Source organism: Cyclopterus lumpus, chromosome 9 (genome assembly GCF_009769545.1).
Source record: "Cyclopterus lumpus isolate fCycLum1 chromosome 9, fCycLum1.pri, whole genome shotgun sequence".
Classification (NCBI taxonomy): Eukaryota; Metazoa; Chordata; class Actinopteri; order Perciformes; family Cyclopteridae; genus Cyclopterus; species Cyclopterus lumpus.
Window position 1 is genome coordinate 935,001 of NC_046974.1, and position 19,033 is coordinate 954,033.

The following is a 19,033-nucleotide window of genomic DNA, read 5'->3' on the forward strand; positions in this document are numbered from 1 at the left end:
TGAATAAGCACAAATCAAAGGGATACAAATAAATATATCATTTATAAATACAGAATAATTGAAAATATAAAAATAAAAAAATATCTATATACATATAATGCTAAAGTGCTAAAAGTAGATGTATAAGAACATTCAAATGAAATGGAAAATGCTTATTGTAATGTTTGGCATTTTTATACTTCTCTTTATTTATTCTTCTATGTATTTCAATCATTAACATTTTGTATTTACTTCCATTTATTCCTCTTTATATTTTCATATTCATATATTCATCTTTTACAGCTGTATCGAGTTTTATGACACTTTGACAACGTTTTTTAATCTTTTTTATTATTTTGAATATTATTGTATTGTAAACCTTTTATTTGTACTCTTCTTCGTAGCTGCGTGGTTTTGTGAAGCACCTTCCTTTAATATATATATATATATATATATATATATATATATATATATATATATATATATATATATATAAAAATTAATATCTCACTAACTGTGATTTAAAATGAGCCTGTTCCATATTTTGGTCTCTGATAACAGAGTCAACAACATTGTTGGGTAAGAACAGAAAACCCAGGCTGAGTAAACTCACCTTTGGGATACACACACACACACACACACACACACACACACACACACACACACACACACACACACACACACACACACACACACACATACACACACACACACACACACACACACACACACACAGAGGTATTTGCCAACAGCTGAGTTGATCAATAACTAATAAAGAGTCCCTCAGCTCTTCTTCTTGTCAGTGTGTCCTCGTCCTCGTCAGGATGAAGGTGTGTGTGCTCCTCATGTGTGTGTGTGTGTGTGTGTGTGTTCTCTGCTGGAGGACGGAGGCCCAGTCCAGATCGTAAGTCACCTTCTTCCTATTTATTATTCATTGGATTAGGATAGTAGTACTTCTATAGTGTAGTACTTCTAGTGCAGTAGTTATAGTGTAGTACTTCTAGTGCAGTAGTTATAGTGTAGTACTTCTAGTGCAGTAGTTATAGTGTAGTACTTCTAGTGCAGTAGTTATAGTGTAGTACTTCTAGTGCAGTAGTTATAGTGTAGTACTTCTAGTGCAGTAGTTATAGTGTAGTACTTGTAGTTATAGTGTAGTACTTGTAGTGCAGTAGTTATAGTGTAGTACTTGTAGTGCAGTAGCTATAGTGTAGTACTTGTAGTGCAGTAGCTATAGTGTAGTACTTGTAGCTATAGTGTAGTACTTGTAGTGCAGTAGCTATAGTGTAGTACTTGTAGTGCAGTAGTTATAGTGTAGTACTTCTAGTGCAGTAGCTATAGTGTAGTACTTGTAGTGCAGTAGTTATAGTGTAGTACTTGTAGTTATAGTGTAGTACTTGTAGTTATAGTGTAGTACTTGTAGTGCAGTAGTTATAGTGAAGTACTTCTAGTGCAGTAGCTATAGTGTAGTACTTGTAGTGCAGTAGCTATAGTGTAGTACTTGTAGTGCAGTAGTTATAGTGTAGTACTTGTAGCTATAGTGTAGTACTTGTATTGCAGTAGTTATAGTGTAGTACTTGTAGTGCAGTAGCTATAGTGTAGTACTTGTAGTTATAGTGTAGTACTTGTATTGCAGTAGTTATAGTGTAGTACTTGTATTGCAGTAGTTATAGTGTAGTACTTGCAGTGCAGTAGTTATAGTGTAGTACTTGTAGTTATAGTGTAGTACTTGTAGTTATAGTGTAGTACTTGTAGTGCAGTAGTTATAGTGAAGTACTTCTAGTGCAGTAGCTATAGTGTAGTACTTGTAGTGCAGTAGTTATAGTGTAGTACTTCTAGTGCAGTAGTTATAGTGTAGTACTTGTAGTTATAGTGTAGTACTTGTAGTTATAGTGTAGTACTTGTAGTTATAGTGTAGTACTTGTAGTGCAGTAGTTATAGTGAAGTACTTCTAGTGCAGTAGCTATAGTGTAGTACTTCTAGTGCAGTAGTTATAGTGTAGTACTTCTAGTGCAGTAGTTATAGTGTAGTACTTGTAGTTATAGTGTAGTACTTGTAGTGCAGTAGTTATAGTGTAGTACTTGTAGTTATAGTGTAGTACTTCTAGTGCAGTAGTTATAGTGTAGTACTTCTAGTGCAGTAGTTATAGTGTAGTACTTGTAGTTATAGTGTAGTACTTGTAGTGCAGTAGTTATAGTGTAGTACTTGTAGTTATAGTGTAGTACTTGTAGTGCAGTAGTTATAGTGAAGTACTTCTAGTGCAGTAGCTATAGTGTAGTACTTGTAGTGCAGTAGTTATAGTGTAGTACTTGTAGTGCAGTAGCTATAGTGTAGTACTTGTAGCTATAGTGTAGTACTTGTATTGCAGTAGTTATAGTGTAGTACTTGTAGTTATAGTGTAGTACTTGTAGTGCAGTAGCTATAGTGTAGTACTTGTAGTTATAGTGTAGTACTTGTATTGCAGTAGTTATAGTGTAGTACTTGTAGTTATAGTGTAGTACTTGTAGTGCAGTAGCTATAGTGTAGTACTTGTAGTTATAGTGTAGTACTTGTAGTGCAGTAGCTATAGTGTAGTACTTGTAGTTATAGTGTAGTACTTGTAGTGCAGTAGTTATAGTGTAGTACTTGTAGTTATAGTGTAGTACTTGTAGTGCAGTAGTTATAGTGTAGTACTTGTAGTTATAGTGTAGTACTTGTAGTGCAGTAGCTATAGTGTAGTACTTGTAGTTATAGTGTAGTACTTGTAGTGCAGTAGCTATAGTGTAGTACTTGTAGTTATAGTGTAGTACTTGTATTGCAGTAGTTATAGTGTAGTACTTGTAGTGCAGTAGCTATAGTGTAGTACTTGTAGTGCAGTAGTTATAGTGTAGTACTTGTAGTTATAGTGTAGTACTTGTATTGCAGTAGTTATAGTGTAGTACTTGTAGTGCAGTAGTTATAGTGTAGTACTTGTAGTGCAGTAGTTATAGTGTAGTACTTGTAGTGCAGTAGTTATAGTGTAGTACTTGTAGTGCAGTAGTTATAGTGTAGTACTTGTAGTTATAGTGTAGTACTTGTATTGCAGTAGTTATAGTGTAGTACTTGTAGTGCAGTAGTTATAGTGTAGTACTTGTAGTGCAGTAGTTATAGTGTAGTACTTGTAGTTATAGTGTAGTACTTGTAGTGCAGTAGCTATAGTGTAGTACTTGTAGTGCAGTAGCTATAGTGTAGTACTTGTAGCTATAGTGTAGTACTTGTAGTGCAGTAGCTATAGTGTAGTACTTGTAGTGCAGTAGCTATAGTGTAGTACTTGTAGTTATAGTGTAGTACTTGTATTGCAGTAGTTATAGTGTAGTACTTGTAGTGCAGTAGTTATAGTGTAGTACTTGTAGTTATAGTGTAGTACTTGTAGTTATAGTGTAGTACTTGTAGTGCAGTAGTTATAGTGAAGTACTTCTAGTGCAGTAGCTATAGTGTAGTACTTGTAGCTATAGTGTAGTACTTGTAGTGCAGTAGCTATAGTGTAGTACTTGTAGTGCAGTAGTTATAGTGTAGTACTTCTAGTGCAGTAGTTATAGTGTAGTACTTCTAGTGCAGTAGTTATAGTGTAGTACTTGTAGTTATAGTGTAGTACTTGTAGTGCAGTAGTTATAGTGTAGTACTTGTAGTTATAGTGTAGTACTTGTAGTGCAGTAGTTATAGTGAAGTACTTCTAGTGCAGTAGCTATAGTGTAGTACTTGTAGTGCAGTAGTTATAGTGTAGTACTTGTAGTGCAGTAGCTATAGTGTAGTACTTGTAGCTATAGTGTAGTACTTGTATTGCAGTAGTTATAGTGTAGTACTTGTAGTTATAGTGTAGTACTTGTAGTGCAGTAGCTATAGTGTAGTACTTGTAGTTATAGTGTAGTACTTGTATTGCAGTAGTTATAGTGTAGTACTTGTAGTTATAGTGTAGTACTTGTAGTGCAGTAGCTATAGTGTAGTACTTGTAGTTATAGTGTAGTACTTGTAGTGCAGTAGCTATAGTGTAGTACTTGTAGTTATAGTGTAGTACTTGTAGTGCAGTAGTTATAGTGTAGTACTTGTAGTTATAGTGTAGTACTTGTAGTGCAGTAGTTATAGTGTAGTACTTGTAGTTATAGTGTAGTACTTGTAGTGCAGTAGCTATAGTGTAGTACTTGTAGTTATAGTGTAGTACTTGTAGTGCAGTAGCTATAGTGTAGTACTTGTAGTTATAGTGTAGTACTTGTATTGCAGTAGTTATAGTGTAGTACTTGTAGTGCAGTAGTTATAGTGTAGTACTTGTAGTGCAGTAGTTATAGTGTAGTACTTGTAGTTATAGTGTAGTACTTGTATTGCAGTAGTTATAGTGTAGTACTTGTAGTGCAGTAGCTATAGTGTAGTACTTGTAGTTATAGTGTAGTACTTGTATTGCAGTAGTTATAGTGTAGTACTTGTAGTTATAGTGTAGTACTTGTAGTGCAGTAGCTATAGTGTAGTACTTGTAGTTATAGTGTAGTACTTGTAGTGCAGTAGCTATAGTGTAGTACTTGTAGTTATAGTGTAGTACTTGTAGTGCAGTAGTTATAGTGTAGTACTTGTAGTTATAGTGTAGTACTTGTAGTGCAGTAGCTATAGTGTAGTACTTGTAGTTATAGTGTAGTACTTGTAGTGCAGTAGCTATAGTGTAGTACTTGTAGTTATAGTGTAGTACTTGTATTGCAGTAGTTATAGTGTAGTACTTGTAGTGCAGTAGCTATAGTGTAGTACTTGTAGTTATAGTGTAGTACTTGTAGTGCAGTAGCTATAGTGTAGTACTTGTAGTGCAGTAGTTATAGTGTAGTACTTGTAGTTATAGTGTAGTACTTGTAGTGCAGTAGCTATAGTGTAGTACTTGTAGTGCAGTAGTTATAGTGTAGTACTTGTAGTTATAGTGTAGTACTTGTATTGCAGTAGTTATAGTGTAGTACTTGTAGTGCAGTAGTTATAGTGTAGTACTTGTAGTTATAGTGTAGTACTTGTATTGCAGTAGTTATAGTGTAGTACTTGTAGTGCAGTAGTTATAGTGTAGTACTTGTAGTGCAGTAGTTATAGTGTAGTACTTGTAGTGCAGTAGTTATAGTGTAGTACTTGTAGTTATAGTGTAGTACTTGTATTGCAGTAGTTATAGTGTAGTACTTGTAGTGCAGTAGCTATAGTGTAGTACTTGTAGTTATAGTGTAGTACTTGTATTGCAGTAGTTATAGTGTAGTACTTGTAGTGCAGTAGTTATAGTGTAGTACTTGTAGTGCAGTAGCCCCTGTAGCTGCTCTCTGATTGGCCCTCTGTGTTAGAGGAGTAAAGGTGTGCCCCTGTAGCTGCTCTCTGATTGGCCCTCTGTGTTAGATGAGTAAAGGTGTGCCCCTGTAGCTGCTCTCTGATTGGCCCTCTGTGTTAGAGGAGTAAAGGTGTGCCCCTGTAGCTGCTCTCTGATTGGCCCTCTGTGTTAGATGAGTAAAGGTGTGCCCCTGTAGCTGCTCTCTGATTGGCCCTCTGTGTTAGAGGAGTAAAGGTGTGCCCCTGTAGCTGCTCTCTGATTGGCCCTCTGTGTTAGAGGAGTAAAGGTGTGCCCCTGTAGCTGCTCTCTGATTGGCCCTCTGTGTTAGAGGAGTAAAGGTGTGCCCCTGTAGCTGCTCTCTGATTGGCCCTCTGTGTTAGAGGAGTAAAGGTGTGCCCCCTTCAGGTACCTGGTGACGGCTCCTCTCTCCCTGCGCCTCGACGCCGTGGAGACGGTTCTGCTGCAGCTGTTCGGGTTCACGAACGAGGTGACGGTCTACGTGTTCCTGAAGACCTCCATGGCTCCGGACCACGTGGTTCTGGCTCAGGAGGTGGTGACCCTCAATGCCCAGAACCACCATCAGGCCGCCGCCCAAGTCCAGGTGAGACGGAGCCCACCCGGGTGAGGACCCTGGGCTGAGGTCCAATAGGCCTTTTTAGTGAGGAAGGAAAGGAGCTTCAATGCTTCCTTACTTATGCTCCTTTAGCAGAGGAGTCAACATCTGGACACATATGTTTGTTGTAGGTCTGAACAACAAAAGGACCACAAACAACTTTCTTCATTCATAAAAATGATCTTATTGTGTTGTTTCTGGAGAGCTGCAGAGAGGAAACACGAGTTACATAATTCATCATCATGACATTCAGTCTCGTGTCGGGTTTGATGACTTATATAGTTAAAGTTCACAATCAGAGTTAAAAACATATAGATGCAAATAATTCATAAATACTGCTGTATCTCATAGTGGTCGTCATGGTAACCACAAGGTCTCCGGTTCAATCCCCGCTCTCCCCAGAGTTCATGTTGAAGTGTCCTTGAGCAAGACACTGAACCCCCAGTTGCTCCTTAAGAACTGAGGATGGTCAATGCAGAGAAGAAGTTACCCAATAAAGCAGAACACAGTATAATTCAATTCAATTCAGTTTATTTTGTATAGCCCAATATCACAAATCACAACCTCCCCTCAGAGGGCTTTACAATCTGTACACATACGACATCCCTGACCTTTGACCTCACATCGGATCAGGAAAAACTCCCCAAAAATAACCTTTGACAGGGAAAAAAGGGAAGAAACCTTCAGGAGAGCAACAGAGGAGGATCCCTCTCCCCGGATGGACAGAAGAATAGATGTCATGTGACCAGATGAACAGAGTTACAGAGTTACATAAACACATTACATGAATATGACAATGTATGAATGGAACTCCAATCCATGAAACAGAAGGAGGTAGAGAGGAGGGGGCGGGGCATCAGCAGGGCCAATGGGAGGCCGGCTCACCAGCATCAGACACCTCCAGGTCCAATGGACCCTCTGAGACGTGAAGTCACAACGACTCCGGGGAGGAAGCAGAGTTAATAAGGTGCAATGGAGAGATGTAAATTCATCCATAAGGAGAGAGAGAAGAGGAGAGAGGTGCTCAGTGTATCCTAAAACATCCCCCAGCAGCCTATAAGCCTATAGCAGCATATCAAGGGGCTGGACCAGGGCAAACCTGATTCAGCCCTAACTATAAGCACTATTAAAGAGGAAAGTCTTAAGTCTATTCTTAAATGAGGTGACTGTGTCTGCCTCCAGGACTGAAAGTGGAAGCTGGTTCCATAAAAGAGGAGCTTGATAACTGAAGGCTCTGGCTCCCATCCTACTTTTTAGGACTCTAGGAACCACAAGTAGCCCCGCATTTAGTGAGCAGCTCTCTAGTGGGGCAATATGGTACTACAAGCTCCTTAAGATATGATGGTGCATCACCAATCAAGGCTTTGTAGGTGAGGAGAAGAATTTTAAATGTGATTCTTGATTTTACAGGGAGCCAGTGCAGAGCAGCTAATACAGGAGTCATGTGATCTCTTTTCTTAGTTTTTGTGAGTACACGAGCTGCAGCATTCTGGATCAACTGGAGGGACTTAAGAGACTTATTAGAGCAGCCTGATAATAAGGAGTTGTAGTAATCTAGTCTGGAAGTAACAAACGCGTGGTATAAATACCACAACACTGTGTATGAATACTCAATGTCATCAGAGTGGCCTTCTGAGGAAACAACATCTCATTTCTCTTACCACATTTCCTCGTTTCCTCTCTACTCGCGTGGTTTCCTCGTCTCTCCGGGGGTCCCTGGTGGGAGGGACTAGGACGCACGGAAAAGTGAAGGAAACAGGGATGCAGTTAAGAGACTTGGGACTCACCTGAGGAGGCGTGTCTAATCATGGGGTCTCTTCCTGTCCCTGCAGCTGCACCCGGGTCAGCTGGGTCGGAGTGTGAGTCATGTGATCCTGCACGTCCAATCAGCAGAGATCAACCAGCACCTGTCCGTGTCCGTCAGCCGCACCAACGGCTTCCTGTTCCTCCAGACCGACAAGCCACTGTACACCCCCCTCCAGAGCGGTGAGCTTCCGTGTCCCACAATGCATCTGTTCCTCTCTGTGTGCACAGTCAGTACACACAAGTATTAGTACTACTAGGTCTGAGTATGTGTATTAGTACTACTAGATCTGAATACATCATATAGTATATAGAATCATTCCTATAAGTCACAAGTCATGAGTTAACCTTCGGTTTAAGAAAATATGATTTTCTTTTATGATATATGTGTGTGTCTGTGTGTGTGTGTGTGTGTGTGTGTGTGTGTCTGTGTGTGTCTGTGTGTGTGTGTGTGTGTGTCTGTGTGTGTGTGTGTCTGTGTGTGTGTGTGTGTGTGTCTGTGTGTGTGTGTGTGTGTCTGTGTGTGTGTGTGTGTGTGTGTGTCTGTGTGTGTGTGTGTGTGTGTGTCTGTGTCTGTGTCTGTGTGTGTGTGTGTCTGTGTGTGTGTGTGTGTGTGTGTCTGTGTCTGTGTGTGTGTCTGTGTCTGTGTGTGTGTGTGTCTGTGTGTGTGTGTGTGTGTGTGTCTGTGTCTGTGTGTGTGTGTGTGTGTGTCTGTGTCTGTGTGTGTGTGTGTGTGTGTGTGTGTCTGTGTGTGTGTGTGTGTGTGTGTGTGTGTCTGTGTGTGTGTGTGTGTGTCTGTGTGTGTGTGTGTGTGTGTGTCTGTGTGTCTGTGTGTGTGTGTGTGTGTGTGTGTGTGTGTGTGTGTCTGTGTGTGTGTGTGTGTGTGTGTGTGTGTGTGTCTGTGTGTGTGTGTGTGTGTGTGTGTCTGTGTGTGTGTGTGTGTGTCTGTGTGTGTGTGTGTGTGTGTGTGTGTGTGTGTGTGTCTGTGTGTGTGTGTGTGTGTGTGTGTGTGTGTGTGTGTGTGTGTGTGTGTGTGTGTGTGTGTGTGTGTGTGTGTGTGTGTGTACAGTTAAAGTGAGGGCGTTCTCCCTGAACCAGGAACTGAGACCGGCCAATCGCAGCGTCTTCCTGACCTTCAAGGTGAGTGATGACCTGCAGCGTCATGTTGACCTCCTTCATATCAGAATCAGACCCCCCCCCCCCCCTCCCCCCTCCACAGGACCCAGATCAGACCACAGTGGACATCGTGGAGATAATCGATGTAAACAATGGAATCCCGTCGATGCAAAACCCGTTCAAGATCCCCATTAAACCCAAGTAAGACTTTTAGGTGGTTTATAATGTTATTAATGTGATTCCAGGTGGTTTATAATGGGATGAATGTGATTCCAGGTGGTTTATGTGATTCCAGGTGGTTTATAATGGGATTAACGTGATTCCAGGTGGTTTATAATGGGATTAACGTGATTCCAGGTGGTTTATAATAGGATGAATGTGATTCCAGGTGGTTTATGTGATTCCAGGTGGTTTATAATGGGATTAACGTGATTCCAGGTGGTTTATAATGGGATTAACGTGATTCCAGGTGGTTTATAATGGGATGAATGTGATTCCAGGTGGTTTATGTGATTCCAGGTGGTTTATAATGGGATGAATGTGATTCCAGGTGGTTTATGTGATTCCAGGTGGTTTATAATGGGATTAACGTGATTCCAGGTGGTTTATAATGGGATTAACGTGATTCCAGGTGGTTTATAATGGGATGAATGTGATTCCAGGTGGTTTATGTGATTCCAGGTGGTTTATAATGGGATTAACGTGATTCCAGGTGGTTTATAATGGGATTAACGTGATTCCAGGTGGTTTATAATGGGATGAATGTGATTCCAGGTGGTTTATGTGATTCCAGGTGGTTTATAATGGGATGAATGTGATTCCAGGTGGTTTATGTGATTCCAGGTGGTTTATAATAGGATGAATGTGATTCCAGGTGGTTTATGTGATTCCAGGTGGTTTATAATGGGATTAACATGATTCCAGGTGGTTTATAATGGGATTAACGTGATTCCAGGTGGTTTATAATGGGATTAATGTGATTCCAGGTTGGGTATTTGGACCATCGAAGCTTCTTACTCTGATAAATTCACGACAGCAGCGAGGGCCGACTTTGAAGTGAAAGAATATGGTAACAAATACTTCATGAGGTGGTTTCAACAGGTGAGATTCCGCGTGGATAAAGAGCAACGTGTTCCGTGTCAGTTCTTCCCAGTTTCTACATCCTCGCGGAACCGGAAGCTAACTTCGTTAGCTATGGAAGCTTCAACCGTTTCAGCTTCAAGCTGTCAGCCAGGTGAGGCCCCGTCTGACGGTTACCCACCCAGAGCTCAACGCTCCCGCGTGGGTAACCCAGGTGAGCGTGTTGCAGGTACGTCCACGGGGCGCCGGTGGCCGAGGGGGAGGTGTTCCTGCGCTACGGCTACGTTAGCGGCAAGAATGCGCCGGTCATCGTCCCGGGCTCGGTCCGGAAGGAGAGAGTAAGAGACACTTTTACATCTGAATATTAATATATAAATATATATATATATATACATAGAAACGTGAGTGAACTGCACTGAGACCGTCCTTCAGTTGTCGTCGACAGGTGAGGTGGAGGTGACCGTGAACCTGGAGAAGGTCTTCTCCAAACACGATGGACCAAAAGACCTCAATAGTCTAGCGGGGAAGTACCTGTACATCGCTGTCCTGCTGCAGGAGGACACAGGTACACGGCTTGATAAACCTAAGATTAAATAAATGAAACATTTAAAGTCTTTAGCCTGACATTTAGTCTGCAACTAGACATTTAAAGTCTTTAGCCTGACATTTAAAAGGCTCAAACATTGCATTTAAACTCTTAAACCTGACTTTTAATATCTTAACCCTCACATTTAAAGACTTAAACCAGACATTAAACTCGTAAACTAGACATTTAAACTCGTAAACCAGACATTTAAAGACTTACAACAGACATTTAAAGACTTAAACCAGACATTTAAACTCATAAACCAGACATTTAAAGACTTAAACCAGACATTTAATGTCTTAAACCTGACATTTAAACTCATGAACCAGACATTTAAAAACTTAAACCAGACATTTAAAGACTTAAACCAGACATTTAATGTCTTAAACCTGACATTTAAACTCATGAACCAGACATTTAAAAACTTAAACCAGACATTTAAAGACTTAAACCAGACATTTAATGTCTTAAACCTGACATTTAAACTCGTAAACCAGACATTTAAAGACTTAAACCAGACATTTAACAGGTGCCCCTCCATTCTCTGTCTCTCAGGTGCGATCACTCAGGAGGCGGAGTTTGCCGCAGTAAAGTTTGTCAAATCCCCTTACAGCCTGAGCCTGGTGTCCACGCCCCCTTTCATCAAACCTGGACTTCCTTATAACATCCAGGTGAGTCCAGACCGTCAAACCTGCTTCACCTGTTCCACCTGCTTCACCTGTTCCACCTGCTTCACATGTTCTACTAGTTCCAACTGCTTCACCTGTTCCACCTGCTTCACCTGTTCCACCTGCTTCACCTGTTCTACCTGCTTCACCTGTTCCACCTGCTTCACCTGCTTCACCTGTTCCACCTGGTTCACTTGCTTCACCTGCTTCACCTGTTCTACCTGCTTCACCTGTTCCACCTGCTTCACCTGCTTCACCTGTTCCACCTGGTTCACCTGCTTCACCTGTTCCACCTGCTTCACCTGTTCCACCTGGTTCACTTGCTTCACCTGCATCACCTGTTCTACCTGCTTCACCTGTTCCACCTGGTTCACTTGCTTCACCTGCTTCACCTGTTCTACCTGGTTCACCTGCTTCACCTGTTCTACCTGGTTCACCTGCTTCACCTGTTCTACCTGGTTCACTTGCTTCACCTGTTCTACCTGGTTCACCTGCTTCACCTGTTCTACCTGGTTCACCTGCTTCACCTGTTCTACCTGGTTCACTTGCTTCACCTGTTCTACCTGGTTCACCTGCTTCACCTGTTCTACCTGGTTCACTTGCTTCACCTGTTCTACCTGGTTCACCTGCTTCACCTGTTCTACCTGGTTCACCTGCTTCACCTGTTCTACCTGCATCACCTGTTCTACCTGCTTCCCCTGTTCTACCTGGTTCACTTGCTTCACCTGTTCTACCTGGTTCACCTGCTTCACCTGTTCTACCTGCTTCACCTGTTCTACCTGGTTCACCTGCATCACCTGTTCTACCTGCTTCACCTGTTCTACCTGGTTCACTTGCTTCACCTGTTCTACCTGGTTCACCTGCTTCACCTGTTCTACCTGGTTCACCTGCTTCACCTGTTCTACCTGGTTCACCTGGTTCACAGTCGCTGCTTCACGTTTCAGGCTCAGAATGAACTCTAAATCAGTGATTCATGACTTCTCTGCAGGTGCTCGTGAAGGATCACCTGGACCAACCGGTGAACCATGTTCAGGTGCGTCTGGTGGAGCGACAGCTGTTCGGACTGAGGACGCAGAGCGAGGACCTGCCCTGTCCCACCAGCGCCAACAGCCAATCAGACGGCCTCGCTGTCTTCATCTGCAACATACCCAGGGAAGGGGTCAGAGCGGTGCTGAAGGTGAGGAGGAGGAGGAGGAAGTGAGGGGGACATTATTGTTTGTGTTATTGTTGTCTATGTGTTGATGTTTCCATGTTTTTGTTGTTTTTTACCTTTGAATGTTAATGTGTTGTCTTGTTTACTTGTTGGTTTACTTGTTGTTAACATGCTTTTGTTAATTGTCTACATGTTATTTATTAAGTTCTTTATTTGTAAAATGTTTACTTATTGGTTACGTGTTGTTGTTGTTGTTGTTTACTTGTTTTCTTCCTGTTGTCGACACAGTTTAAGACGGCGGACTCCACCCTTCCCGAAGCCAGTCAGGCCAGCCTGAGTCTGAAGGCGTCGGCCTACCACTCCCCAAACCAGCGGTACCTGTACATCGACCCCCCGCTGCCCGGCGGCGGCCTGGTGGTCGGGCAGTTCGCCAACATCCAGGTGTACTCGGCCACGCCCTTCTACGTGCCCGTCAGAGCGCTCAGCTACCTGGTGAGGAAACACAGCTGATGATGATGTCGTCTTACCGTAGTTACCTCCAACTGTGCCCCCCCCCCCCCCCAGGTGCTCTCCAGGGTGAAGGTGGTTGTTTGTACTGTTACCGTAGTTACCTCCCCCCCCAGGTGCTCTCCAGGGTGAAGGTGGTTGTTTGGTTGTTTGTCCTGTTACCGTAGTTACCTCCCACTGTGCCACCCCCCCAGGTGCTCTCTAGGGGGAAGGTGGTTGTTTGTCCTGTTACCGTAGTTACCTCCCACTGTGCCCCCCCAGGTGCTCTCTAGGGGGAAGGTGGTTGTTTGTCCTGTTACCGTAGTTACCTCCCACTGTGCCCCCCCCCCCAGGTACTCTCTAGGGGGAAGGTGGTTGTTTGTCCTGTTACCGTAGTTACCTCCCACTGTGCCCCCCCAGGTGCTCTCCAGGGGGAAGGTGGTTGTTTGTCCTGTTACCGTAGTTACCTCCCACTGTGCCCCCCCCCAGGTACTCTCTAGGGGGAAGGTGGTTGTTTGTCCTGTTACCGTAGTTACCTCCCACTGTGGCCCCCCCAGGTACTCTCTAGGGGGAAGGTGGTTGTTTGTCCTGTTACCGTAGTTACCTCCCACTGTGCCCCCCCCAGGTGCTCTCTAGGGGGAAGGTGGTTGTTTGTCCTGTTACCGTAGTTACCTCCCACTGTGCCCCCCCCAGGTACTCTCTAGGGGGAAGGTGGTTGTTTGTCCTGTTACCATAGTTACCTCCTACTGTGCCCCCCCCAGGTGCTCTCTAGGGGGAAGGTGGTTGTTTGTCCTGTTACCGTAGTTACCTCCCACTGGGCCCCCCCAGGTACTCTCTAGGGGGAAGGTGGTTGTTTGTCCTGTTACCGTAGTTACCTCCCACTGTGCCCCCCCAGGTGCTCTCTAGGGGGAAGGTGGTTGTTTGTCCTGTTACCGTAGTTACCTCCCACTGTGCCCCCTAGGTGCTCTCTAGGGGGAAGGTGGTTGTTTGTCCTGTTACCGTAGTTACCTCCCACTGTGCCCCCCCCAGGTACTCTCTAGGGGGAAGGTGGTTGTTTGTCCTGTTACCATAGTTACCTCCTACTGTGCCCCCCCCAGGTGCTCTCTAGGGGGAAGGTGGTTGTTTGTCCTGTTACCGTAGTTACCTCCCACTGTGCCCCCCCAGGTACTCTCTAGGGGGAAGGTGGTTGTTTGTCCTGTTACCGTAGTTACCTCCCACTGTGCCCCCCCAGGTGCTCTCTAGGGGGAAGGTGGTTGTTTGTCCTGTTACCGTAGTTACCTCCCACTGTGCCCCCCAGGTGCTCTCTAGGGGGAAGGTGGTTGTTTGTCCTGTTACCGTAGTTACCTCCCACTGTGCCCCCCCCAGGTACTCTCTAGGGGGAAGGTGGTTGTTTGTCCTGTTACCATAGTTACCTCCTACTGTGCCCCCCCCAGGTGCTCTCTAGGGGGAAGGTGGTTGTTTGTCCTGTTACCGTAGTTACCTCCCACTGTGCCCCCCCAGGTACTCTCTAGGGGGAAGGTGGTTGTTTGTCCTGTTACCGTAGTTACCTCCCACTGTGCCCCCCCAGGTGCTCTCTAGGGGGAAGGTGGTGGGTTTTGGCAGCCAGAAGTTCGTCTCCAGTGGCGATAACAAACAGACTCTGAGCTTCGAGGTGACGGTTGCCATGGTGCCGTCTGTCCGGCTGCTGGTCTACTACATCCTGTACGGGGGCGGAGCCAACGAGCTGGTGGCCGACTCCGTGTGGCTGGACGTCAGAGGCAAGTGTGTGAATGGGCTCAAGGTACGTAACACACACACGCACACACACACACATGCAGACACACACACACACACACACACATGCAGACACACACACACACACACACATGCAGACACACGCACACACACACATGCACACACACACACACGCAGACACACGCAGACACACACACACACACACACACACACACATGCAGACACACACACACACGCAGACACACGCAGACACACACACACACACACACACACACATGCAGACACACACACACACACGCACACACACACACACACACATGCAGACACACACACACACGCAGACACACGCAGACACACACACACACACACACGCATGCAGACACACACACACACGCACACACACGCAGACACACGCAGACACACACACACACACACACACACACACACACATGCAGACACACACACACACGCAGACACACACACGCAGACACACACACACACACACACATGCAGACACACACACACACACACATGCAGACACACACACACACGCAGACACACGCACACACACACACATGCAGACACACACACACACGCAGACACACGCACACACACACACATGCAGACACACACACACACGCACACACACACACACATGCAGACACACACACACACACACACAGACACAAGCACACACACGCACACATGCAGACACACACACACGCAGACACACACACACACACACATGCAGACACACACACACACAGACACACGTACACACACACACACACACACACGCAGACACACGCAGACACACACACACACATGCAGACACACACACACACACACATGCAGACACACACACACACAGACACACGCACACACACACACACACACATGCAGACACACACACACACGCACACACGCACACACACACACACACACATGCAGACTCACACACACACGCAGACACACGCAGACACACACACACACACACACACACACACACACACGTTAAAGACTAGGCAAAGATTCTTTTTTTCTCACAAAATTATAAAAAAGTAACCAATAACTTCCTAATGATATATATAAAAAATATATATATATAATTATATATAATTATGATCTCACAGTTACCGTATTCTCACCTTCGGTCTATAAACAGATCATTTCAACACTAATGTTGTGTATTTGTGCGTCAGACCGATCTGTCGTATCTCAGTCGAGTCTACAAACCAAAGGAAAACCTTCGTCTGGACATCCGGACCAATCAGGACGGGCTGGTCGCCTTGTCGGCTGTTGACTCCGCCCTCTACGCGCTGAGACCAAACTACAGGGACCCCATTACACAGGTAACACAGAACATATGTATATGTATATATATGTGTATATATACATATATGTGTATATATTGTATACATATGTAATGGTAGTGAAACGGCAGTAACAGGAACTGGCCTGCAGGTGCTGCGTCACCTGGAGCAAAGTGACCAGGGCTGCGGTGGAGGCGGGGGCAGAGACAGCGCAGACGTCTTCCGATTGGCCGGCCTCACCTTCATCACCAACGCCAACGCCCAGCCATCAACCAGCAGTACGTTGAGCAATCAATCAATCAATCAATCAATCAATCAAGCGATTCATCAATTCATAAATGATGAGTGTGTAAGTGTCTCTGTGTGTGTGTGTATGTGTGTGTGTCTGTCTGTGTGTGTGTCTGTGTGTGTGTGCGTGTGTGTGTGTCTGTGTGTGTGTGTGTCTGTGTGTGTGTGCGTGTGTGTCTGTGTGTGTGTGTCTGTGTGTCTGTCTGTGTGTGTCTGTGTGTGTCTGTGTGTGTGTGTGTGTGTGTGTGTGTCTGCGTGTGTGTGCGTGTGTCTGTGTGTGTGTGTGTCTGCATGTGCGTGTGTCTGTGTGTGTGTCTGCGTGTGTGTGCGTGTGTCTGTGTGTGTGTGTGTCTGTGTGTGTGTGTCTGTGTGTCTGTCTGTGTGTGTCTGTGTGTGTCTGTGTATGTGTGTGTGTGTGTGTGTGTGTGTCTGTCTGTGTGTGTCTGTGTGTGTCTGTGTATGTGTGTGTGTGTGTGTGTGTCTGTCTGTCTGTGTGTGTGTCTGTGCGTGTGTGTCTGTGTGTGTGTGTTTATGTGTGTGTGTATGTGTGTCTGTGTGTGTGTCTGTGTGTATTTATGTGTGGGTGTGTGTGTGTGTGTGTGTGTGTGTGTGTCTGTGTGTATTTATGTGTGGGTGTGTGTGTGTGTCTGTGTGTGTGTGTGTCTCTGTGTGTCTGTCTGTCTCTGTGTGTGTGTCTGTCTGTCTGTCTGTGTGTGTGTGTGTCTGTGTGTGTGTAGTTGCAGCATGCTCAGCAGCCGTGCGTACAAAGCGATCTCTGACTGAAGAGGAGAAGACAAAGAAAGGTGAGACTTGTATCTTTTTGTTTTAAAGAACAGTATTGGCTGCAACTCACGACCCAAGTGCTCAAGTATACAAGTGATCATGACACCATGACAACCATGATGACACCGTTGACGACACCGTGACGACACCGTGACAACATGACACCGTGACGACACCGTGACACCATGACAACCATGATGACACTGTGACACTGGGACACCATGACGACACCGTGACGACACCATGACAACCATGATGACACCGTGACACCATGACACCTTGACACCATGACACCGTGACACCGTGACACCGTGACAACCGTGACACCGTGACACCGTGACACCATGACAACCGTGACACCATGACACCGTGACACCGTGACACCGTGACAACCGTGACACCGTGACCACCGTGACAACCGTGACACCGTGACACCGTGACAACCGTGACACCGTGACCGTGACACCTTGACACCATGACACCATGACAACCGTGACACCGTGACACCAGCAGGTAACAGTGAGAGTCTGTCCGTCTTCCAGTGAGGAGCTACGGCCCACTGGGACCCTGCTGTATAAAGGGCATGAAGTACATCCCAAAGAGTATGACCTGCCGTCAGTACGCCCTGCAGCTGTACAGCAAACGCCCTCACTGCAAAAGAGTCTTCACAGCCTGCTGTGAGTTCTTCCAGCAGAACCTGGACCAGAACCAGGACCTCATCCTGGGACGCCACGGTCAGTCCTGAAAACAACACCAGTTCTGTATGGATGTTTTATTGTGGAGGGACATCGGAGATAACTGTCCTGCAGAACTTCCTGCAGGATCTTTGCCTAGTCTTTAACGTGTGTGTGTGTGTGTGTGTGTGTGTGTGTGTGTGTGTGTGTGTGTGTGTGTGTGTAGCGATGGGTGCAACCTTCGACGTGGCTCCTTCTCTGGTCAGGAGCTACTTTCCAGAGAGCTGGATGTGGGAGGTGCAGCGTGTCAGGTGAATAAAATCCAGCACACCCGTGAATCTGTTTGTTTATACCATGAGACCGGTTCTTTAAAGTCTTAACGCTGCATTCGCACTCCTGACCACCAGGGGGCGACTCCTATATTCTTTATATATTGTCTCACTGTGTTCACTACCGAGGACGTCTTTGTCTTTGTGTCCTTAGTTCGAGCCTGTTTTCGGCCATCAGGCCTCTCCCAGACTCTCTCACCACCTGGGAGATCAAGGCCATCGGCATTTTCCAGAACGGTGAGTCATCCTTCATGTTATCCTCCTTCATATATTACTTTCTTTCTTCAGCCCCTCTTTCCAGTTTCTGCAGGTGTCTCAAGTATGTATATGTGTAACAAGGTTGTTGTGTCCCAGTGATCCTGAGAGCTATGTTGTTGGGGCAATAGCTCCTGGTAGGGGCTCCAAAGGCGAAGAGGTAAGGATGTTTATTGGTAAGGATGTAAGTGTTGTAAGAGTTGTCCCACCTCGCCCAACAAAGGTAAACCACTGCTTCCTTCTGGTGGTAAACCTGGGAGAGGACTTTCCGACGAGCGTCCGGTGGCCAGGCCTCAATAAACTTCAGGGAGCCGCCGCCCTGTTGGCCCACCATTCAAAGTGATGTACTGCCCCCCGCTACCTCAGACTAGCTCTAGGGGTGTGGAATGTCACCTCTCTGGCGGGGAAGGAACTGGAGCTGGTGAGGGAGGTGCAGTTACCAACTAGATATAGCACCGGTTCTGAAACCAAACTCCTTTTCCAGAGTGGCCCAGGGTGAGAGGTGCTGGGTGGGTGTGGAGATACTCATCATGCGTTCTGAAAAGGGCACCGACTGAGGACTCTGTAGTTCTCCTGGGGGACTTCGACGCTTATCTGGGTAACGATGGAGAGATCTGGAGGGAGGTGATTGGGAGGAACCAAGGAGAACAAAGAGGCTCTTGGAGTTTATTTGACTTTGTGCTGTGAGAAAATCATGTTTCACTATCCTGATTACTGAAGTCTGGTTCAACTATCCTGATTACTGAAGTCTGGTTCAACTATCCTGATTACTGAAGTCTGGTTCAACTATCCTGATTACTGAAGTCTGGTTCAACTATCCTGATTACTGAAGTCTGGTTCAACTCTCCTGATTACTGAAGTCTGGTTCAACTCTCCTGAT

The 19,033-nt window shown here is 45.2% G+C and overlaps 1 protein-coding gene across 2 annotated transcripts in view; it reads left to right on the plus strand.

The window, feature by feature from the left end:
* Positions 1–696: 696 nt before the first annotated feature.
* Positions 697–19,033, plus strand: part of c5 (complement component 5) — a 33,012-nt gene continuing 14,675 nt past the window's right edge. For both annotated transcript variants that reach the window (XM_034541004.1, XM_034541005.1), the window contains exons 1-19: positions 697–883; positions 5,678–5,873; positions 7,718–7,871; positions 8,758–8,828; positions 8,908–9,005; positions 9,791–9,873; positions 9,948–10,038; positions 10,114–10,222; positions 10,317–10,449; positions 11,026–11,141; positions 12,127–12,315; positions 12,580–12,783; positions 14,345–14,557; positions 15,714–15,863; positions 15,976–16,102; positions 16,850–16,915; positions 17,438–17,629; positions 17,796–17,880; positions 18,053–18,135. In XM_034541004.1, coding sequence (XP_034396895.1) covers positions 804–883; positions 5,678–5,873; positions 7,718–7,871; positions 8,758–8,828; positions 8,908–9,005; positions 9,791–9,873; positions 9,948–10,038; positions 10,114–10,222; positions 10,317–10,449; positions 11,026–11,141; positions 12,127–12,315; positions 12,580–12,783; positions 14,345–14,557; positions 15,714–15,863; positions 15,976–16,102; positions 16,850–16,915; positions 17,438–17,629; positions 17,796–17,880; positions 18,053–18,135 — 2,440 coding nt within the window. In that variant the 5' untranslated portion in view covers positions 697–803. The remainder of the gene's footprint in view (positions 884–5,677; positions 5,874–7,717; positions 7,872–8,757; positions 8,829–8,907; positions 9,006–9,790; positions 9,874–9,947; positions 10,039–10,113; positions 10,223–10,316; positions 10,450–11,025; positions 11,142–12,126; positions 12,316–12,579; positions 12,784–14,344; positions 14,558–15,713; positions 15,864–15,975; positions 16,103–16,849; positions 16,916–17,437; positions 17,630–17,795; positions 17,881–18,052; positions 18,136–19,033) is intronic.